The 8,441-nt window shown below is 41.5% G+C and overlaps 1 protein-coding gene across 1 annotated transcript; it reads left to right on the forward strand.

Annotated features, from left to right (window-relative positions):
* Positions 1-431: 431 nt before the first annotated feature.
* On the forward strand, positions 432-2,217 carry LOC113922171 (methyltransferase-like protein 22). Its single transcript, XM_035729287.1, is given in 2 exon segments — positions 432-843; positions 845-2,217. Coding segments are annotated over 2 exon segments (1,167 nt in total). The 5' UTR covers positions 432-612; the 3' UTR covers positions 1,781-2,217.
* Positions 2,218-8,441: the final 6,224 nt, after the last annotated feature.

Here is an 8,441-nt window from a genome sequence, read left to right on the forward strand (position 1 = left end):
GAGGTGAGGCTGCACGCCGCCAGATTATGAAGGACTTTAAAAACCAGAAATGTATTCTAAGCATCATGGGAAGTCATGAGACTTTTCTTTTTTTTTTTAATAGACTTCTTTCTTATTATTATTATGTTATGTTAATCACCATACATTACATCATTAGTTTTTGATGTAGTGTCCCATGATTCATTATTTGCGTATAACACCCAGTGCTCCATGCAGAACGTGCTTTCTTTTTTTAATAATTTTTATTGTTATGTTAATCACCATACATTACATCATTAGTTTTTGATGTAGTGTTCCATGATTCATTGTTTGCATATAACACCCAGTGGTCCATGCAGAACGCGCCCTCCTTAATACCCATCACCGGGCTAACCCACCCTCCCAGCCTCCTCCCCCCTAGAACCCTCAGTTTGTTTTTCAGAGTCCATCGTCTGTCACGGTTGTCTCCCCCTCCGATTCCCCCCCTTCATTCTTCCCCTCCTGCCATGAGACTTTTCAATCAAAAATGAATGAATAGGACTCGTCTGGACTCCATCCTGCAGCCCGCGGCAGGTGCTGCTGTCCCATGATTCGCGAGGAACCCGGCCATGGTGGCTGGCCCCCACCCCAGCTATGGGTGAGGTCACCTTCAAAAGTGACACTCAGCTCTCAGATGTCCAAATCTACACCCCGAACCACAGGCACCTCATGGTGCGGCTGAATGGCATGGGGCAGCCCATTTTCTGGTCCCAGTTCAAGCTTCTGTGGAGCCGAGACTCTCAGACAGACTCAGGGGTTGAGGGTGGCCGTCATGCCATGGGTCCCGCAGAGGAAATGCCTCCCTCTGGGCCAGGCAGTGCCAGAGCCCCCTCTGGGGAATGGCTGCAGGAGTGCCGCCACCAGCCAGGAGCGGGTGGGAACTCGGCTGGACGAGGACGGAGATCTGGACGTCGAGAGGAGGCCACGGGCGGCTTCAGACCCCGAGCCAGCGGGGCCTCCGAGAGACAAGGTACATCCCACGATTCTAACGCAGGAGGAAGATGACCCCCCGGCAGACGAAGCACGAGAGAGCATCCCCCAGGATATCATCAGAATAGAACACACCATGGCCACCCCGCTGGAGGATGTTGGCAAGCAAGTGTGGCGGGGTGCCCTGCTCCTGGCTGACTACACCCTGTTCCAACAGGACCTCTTCCAGGGACGCACGGTGCTGGAGCTTGGGGCGGGCACGGGGCTGGCCAGCATCATGGCAGCCACCGTGGCGCGTACCGTTTACTGCACAGATGTCGGTGCAGATCTCTTGGCCATGTGCCAGCGAAACAGTGCCCTCAACGGCCACCTGGGGACTGTTGCAGGAGGTGGTGTAGTTAAGGTCAAAGAACTGGACTGGCTCAAAGACGACCTGGGCACAGATCCGGAGGTCTCCTTCAGCTGGTCGCAGGAGGACGTCTCCGACCTGTACAGCCACACCATCATCCTGCTCGCGGCCGAAGTGGTTTACGATGATGACCTAACCGACGCTCTGTTTAAAACGCTGTCCCGCCTCGTTCACAAACTGAAAAACGCCTGCACGGCCATTCTGTCTGTGGAGAAGAGGCTGAACCTCAAGCTCAGACCCCTGGACGTCACGTGTGAAGCCTACCACCACTTCCGCTCCTGGCTGCAGCGGCTGGAGGGGCTTGCGGCCGGCCGGCTGCGCTTCGCGGTGGAGCGGATGGAGGCCTCCCTCCCACAGCTTCTTGTCTATGAGCGCATCCGGCAGCTGGAGCTCTGGAAGATCTTTGTGGAACCGGTAATGTGACCCATCGCATCCACCAGCACGGCTTCTCGACTGTTCTTAGAATGCGTTTCTAATAAAATGGAAAGCTCATGAAAAAAAAAAAAGAATAAATATCTTGAAAGAAAATTAAGCAATGGATAAAACATTTTAATAAACTAACCTTAATATCAACCTTCAAATTATTGTATCATGAAGTATGTATTGTACCAAGATTCCCCCCGCAGCTGAAGAATATTATTACTATCTGCTTATTGAAATACAATGTACAACAATGTGTTGAAAACTGGTTTAACATTTTGCAATAAAATGAAGGTCTGATTCTAATTTCAGTTTATGTAGATGCTTAATTTTAATGGATATCATAAGTGAGCATATTCCTTACAAAGAGACATAAGTCCCAAAAATGAAGTATATAGTTGGTTCTGCTACTAAGTCATAACTTGTTTTGCAATTCCACTCAGCAATTATGCAAAGGTTTTTGCTAAAATTTAGATTAGCAATTTTCTATCCTTGCTGATGTCAAAATAATTGTTCTTACAAACAAATCAAAAAGCGAAGGGTTTTTATATTTTTAACAAATGGATTTTAAGTCCACTGAAAATTTTCATTTGGAAGATTTAAAATGAGTTGTTAAGAATTTAGATAATTTGAATTAGCGATACAAATAATTTTTGGCAAAAGAAAAAAAATCATATTTGTATAATGATGGGAAAATTTCCAAACACCCATTTCCATGCTTCTTTTGTAGTCTGAGCTCCTTTCTTGGTCATTGTTAAAGTATTGATTTTACCTTTAAGAGATTCTGTATGTTTTAAAATATTTTTAGGAAGTGCTAGATAGCAAACTATGGACAAACACTTGCCATTACAAAAAAAGATCAGAAAATTTGGCCCAAGGCCAGGTGCTGTCAGAACACAACCACGGGAGGCTGGTTGAAGCCAGTGTGAGACTGGTCACTTGGCTGAGGTTAGTGTGAGTTGGAGAGGGTTTGAAGAGATGCACCAAGGTGCCTAACGCAGGTTGTAATGTATCAGAGTGAAAACCTTCGCCTTTGAGCAGTTAGTTGCTGGGCACAGCTGGAGGACACTCAGTGAGAAAGAAGGAGTGGATTTTGTCAATTCACACTAAAACAAGTTAAAAATAAAAAAGCAAATCGACAACAGTAAAAAGAACACTTTATCTCCAAATGTCCCTTGATCACTAATTTAAAAGGGCTGGGTCACAGAATATTCTTTAGTGTGTCTCTAAATAGACCCTTAATGCGGAGTTTTTGCAACTTCTCTTTCTCCTTCAGTTTGCTTTCAGTATTTATTTCAACATGGTTTCATCTGGACAAAAATGTTCTTTAGGTGAACCCACGGTGGTGTCTGGTCCAATTCTGTACCGCCTGGAGACAGCCCTGGTGGTAAGGGCTGACAGTGCAGATAAGGACCAGGTGTAGGGTGAGCAACTGAGGGAAGGGAAAGTAGCAGATCTTGCCAGACCACTGCGGTGTCTTCATTCTACTCCAGGCCTAATTTGAAATAGTGGCATCATTATAATTGATTCAGGGAAATGTGGTCTCAGCAGGTACTTAGGAGCAGGAAGAGGGCAGAGAAAACAAGCCAAGAGAAATAAAATGTGGTTTTTTTCCCATACCACAGATACCTTGATTTCAAAACTCTCAGTTTTGCTTCCATTACCTCAATTTTTACCAAGTTGCAAGTCAGAAATAATCAAATATCCTGCAACTTCAGAACACAGGATTTATGCATATTGGGCCACATTTTTCACCTCTTACCAATAATTTACTGTATCAGTAATTTTGTTATTGTCTATTAGTTAGCCACAGCTTTGGTACTCACCAAGTAAGTGCAGTGATACCAAGTTCTCAAAAGAGATCATTTCAATTGATGTGCTTGTCAATTATTAATATCATTTCACAGTTATAAAATTAACAAATGGCAAAGTATTAAAATAAGAGTCAATAAACCTGATTTTAGACGGAGGTAAAAACCTGAGTACCATTAATCACACTAAGTTAACAAAAAAGCAGAGCCAAAATACATGCTTAGGAAACCATTGGTTAAAAGATAGCATGTGCTGGGGTGCCTGGGTGGCTCAGTTGGTTAAAAGTCTGCCTTGGGCTTGGGTTGATCCCAGGGTCCTGGGATGGAGCCCCACCTCAGGCTCCCTGCTCAGAGGAGAGCCTGCTTTTCCCTCTCCCTCTGCACACCCTCTCCCCCGCTTGTGCTCACACAATCTCTCTCTCTCTCTCTCTCTCAAATATAAATAAATAAATAAAAATAGCATGCGCTAAACACAATTTAAAGGCGAGCATAGACAAGGTTAGATCAATATTTCAAAATTTCAGTTTCTATTTCTCTTCCTTATGTGCAAGTGTATGAAAGGAGAGGGAAAGGGGAAGCAGAAATTTCTGCCACAAAAAATGATAGTAAACGAATGGGTACCTGGTTATTGGCAACTTGTACCATTTCCTCTTTTATAAGCACGATTCTTCTCAAATTTATAAATTTCGGTTAGAATCTATATCTCTTAATTTGAAGCTACTGAAATCCTAACAACAGTAACAAAAACTATGTTCATGCAGGTAATTTCTTTAGAATGTTAAAAAATAACCTTTGCCTGTAAAACTGTTCTTTGCCCCCTGGTGGTGAAATTATTATTGTTCAAGTTTTTAAAAGTTGTTAAACGAGTCTAATTATGTATGGGGTCTTGGCACTAGGAATCTTTCTGTGGTGGATAAAATAATAGAGAATTATATATTGGAAGTAGGGAGAGATGAAGCTGGGCCATAGGCGTGGTAAAGGAATTTAAGTTTCCCATAGCCTACCATTGGGAGCTAAGTTTTCCTTAATCTATCTCTATTTGTTTCCATGTTGAACACATTGCTAATTCAGTATTATTTTAAAATTCTGCCTCCTCTTCGTAAATTACATAATAGGCATTTCTGAGGCATGGAATTTCTATGGGTAAACTAATGCCTTAGTTGTGGCCTGTTGACTGAGGTGAACAGCAACTTTGTACTGTTTTTTCCTTTGTATTCCAATTTGGCATCACAAACAATATTAGGACTCTGTGGCAGAATGCCAAAACCAGGCTGTTCAGCCTGAAAGAGTAGATGATGAAGGGGTCTGTTAAAATTTTCTTTTGCACACTAATTGGAGCCTTTGTATATGAGTAAAATACAATGTGGCTGTGCTGCGGCTGAATTGAGGAGTCAGTAGGAGAGAATTTATTTCCTCCTTGGTTGGCTAAAGGGAAAAGGAGAAAAACTCGTTTTCACATTATAAAAAGTGATTCAAATGAGTTACTGGAAACCTTTGAAAAAATCAGTGATAATCTTCAAATTGTAGAAGGTGAGAGAAGAAAGAAATTTTAACAGGGATTGTGTTGTGACATGCTGAAGTCTATGTAAAGTGGAAAACCTCATTATCTGAAAATACAAGGCTACTTCAGGGTAAGACAATGACCGGTGACTATTTAGTGACTAAATCATTGAATGTGAATATTTCCCCTTCCTTTTGTTCAACAGGGTCACATGCTTTTAATTAGGTATCTATTGTACAACCTTAAGCCGGATTTAGCCCCAAAATCGTGAATAACGTTTTATAGAGTTGGAACAAAAAAATTAAACTGGCTTTGAGAAACAGTCATTATTTTGTAAAGACAGTCTCCCACCATCTTGGGCAAGCCAGTGATTGGATAAACTTCTGGTGAAGTGGGCAATCACTGCCTAGGTTTAGTGACAAATGACTTAAAGATAACATTTTTTTAAGATTTTATTTATTTATTTGAGAGAGAGAGTGCGTGAAGAGAGGGGCAGAGGGGGACAGAGAGGGACAAGCAGACTTAGCAGTGAGCTCAGAGCTCAACGCAGGGCTCGATCTCACAACCCCGAGATCACGGCCTCAGCCAAACCCAAGAGTCAGACACTCAACCAACTGAGCCACCCAGGCACCCCTAAAGATAACATTTAAACATTTAAGAACAGATAAGATTTATTTTGGAACCTTTAATACATGGTAGATGGAGACTTCCCATAAAATAATAGTAACATTTAAATTGTAACTACTATATACCAGGCACTATCTCACTGAATTCCCACAAGGACCTTATGATTTGGGAAGTATTATTCTTTTTTATTACAGATGAAGAAGCTGAAGGATAGGGCTCAGTCAACAGGCGATCCGGGTGGTAGAGCCAGGATTCAAATTTAATCAGTCTGGCTCTAGAATCTGTGCTCTTAAACACTATGACATTATTCAAGTAAGTAGTACATTATTCAGAGAAATGAAAACCATGTGTCAACATGTTAGAAATATATTTATTATTTACAACATGAAGAAAATCTGTATTTATGAGGACCTTACAAATGATTAAAATTGAATACTGCAATAAAGAAGAAACTACTTTCCAAAAGGGTGCTTCTCCCAAATAATATTTTCCTAAACTTTGTCAGTTCAATATAAGTTTGTGAATGGTGTTTGGATAAATAAAATTACTGAGTGATAATGTTCCCTTAAAGAACAATGATATCTTAGAACTTCAGGTCCTATATTTGAGAAACAGTTACAAGGGAGCAAAAGAGAAAATTTCAGGATTTAATGAGAGCCAGACATTTCTAAATCATAGGATGAATAGGCCTAACCACTAAATGGCAATTTTAAAAGAGGTTTGGATTTTTACTATAATAGGTATTGTATTCAATTCTGTTGGTATAGTTAAGTCTGATCTTACCCAAAGTGAGGAATGATGGCTTCTTTATTTTATTTTTTAAGATTTTATCTATTCATTGATGGAGAGAGAGAGAGCACAAGTACCCGCTAAGCAGAAACCCCAATGCAGGGCTCGATTCCATGACCCTGGGATCATGACCTGAGCCAAAGGCAGACACTTAACCGACTGAGTCACTCAGGTGCCTACAGATGGCTTCTTTGAACCTCTTTGAGTCATACTGGTCTATGAAATTACCAGTGCTCTTTCACAATTGCTCCCAGAAAGTAGGGGTCATTATGATGTTCAAGTTCATCTATAACAAGATCATCACATACCTTCTATGTGGAAGACCCATCCAACAACCTAGATCCTCTCTGCTTTCCTCATTGCCAATGGCATATTCTTATAAGACATCTTAGCCACACACACACACACACACACACACACACACACACACACACACACACACACGACAGCTTAGCCACACACTATCATGGTCACATCTTGAACCTTGTCAACACCAGAACCTACAAACCGATGAAATTTTTAAAAATTATTTGTATATGAACTAATATGCACCCCACTCACTTGTATGAATGCCATATGAAAACATTTATGGTTATTTATGTACCCCCTTATGTTGAACATTCAACTCATGAATTTTCTGTCTTCCTAAGACATTTAAGCCTACAAATGCTTAATCTTTAAAGTTACTGCCTTCACTTGGTGGGAATGCAAGCTGGTGGTGCAGCCACTCTGGAAAACAGTATGGAGGTTCCACAAAAAGTTGAAAATAGAACTACCATACGACCTAGCAATGGCTCTACTGGGTATTTACCCCAAAGATACAAAGGTAGGGATCCGAAGGGGTACGTGCACCCCAATGTTTATAGCAGCAATGTCCACAATAGCCAAACTATGGAAACAGCCAGGATGTCCATCAACAGATGAATGGATAAAGAAGATGTGGTATATATATACAATGGAATATTATGCAGCCATCAAAAGGAATGAATGAGATCTTGCCATTTGCAACGACGTGGATGGAACTGGAGGGTGTTATGCTGAGCGAAATAACTCAATCAGAGAAAGACATGTATCATACAACCTCACTGAAATGAGGAATTCTTAATCTCAGGAAACAAACTGAGGGTTGCTGGAGTGGTGGGGGGTGGGAGGGATGGGGTGGCTGTGTGATAGACATTGGGGAGGGTATGTACTATGGTAAATGCTGTGAATTGTGTAAGACTGTTGAATTACAGACCTGTACCTGAAACAAATAATACATTATATGTTAAAAAAAGAAGAAAAGAAGAAGAAGAAGAAGAAGAAGGAGAAGAAGAAGAAGAAAGAGAAGGAGAAGAAGGAGAAGGAGAAGAAGATAGCAGGAAGGGAAAAATGAAGGGGGGGATTTCAGAGGGGGAGACGAACCATGAGAGACTATGGACTCTGAAAAACAAACTGAGGGTTCTAAAGGGGAGGGGGTGGGGGGAAGAGCTAGCCTGGTGATGGGTATTAAGGAGGGCACATTCTGCATGGAGCCCTGGGTGTTATACGCAAACAATGAATCAGGGAACACTACATCAAAAACTAATGATATTATGTATGGTGATTAACATAACATAATAAAAAAAAGATTACTTTCATCTTACTTAAATGTTTTACTCATTGAATAAACACTAAGTTAAATGAGATATTTGGGGAAGATGCCTCTCACCTTAAGAAAAATGACATGCCAAAAAGCAAGCTAAAAAAATTGTACTGGGAGAAATGGTGGAGGATTTTCACAGTTGTAGGGTTCACTAATTAAATGCTAGCATGTGCTGGGCATTGTGCTTTGTACTGGGGATACACAGAAAAGGTGATACCCCTTACTATGGACTAAATGTATTTCCCCATAATTCATGTGTTGAAGCCCTGACCCCCAATGTGATGGTGTTGGGAGATGGGGCCTTTGGGAGAT

Source organism: Zalophus californianus, chromosome 9 (genome assembly GCF_009762305.2).
Source record: "Zalophus californianus isolate mZalCal1 chromosome 9, mZalCal1.pri.v2, whole genome shotgun sequence".
NCBI classification, from domain to species: Eukaryota; Metazoa; Chordata; class Mammalia; order Carnivora; family Otariidae; genus Zalophus; species Zalophus californianus.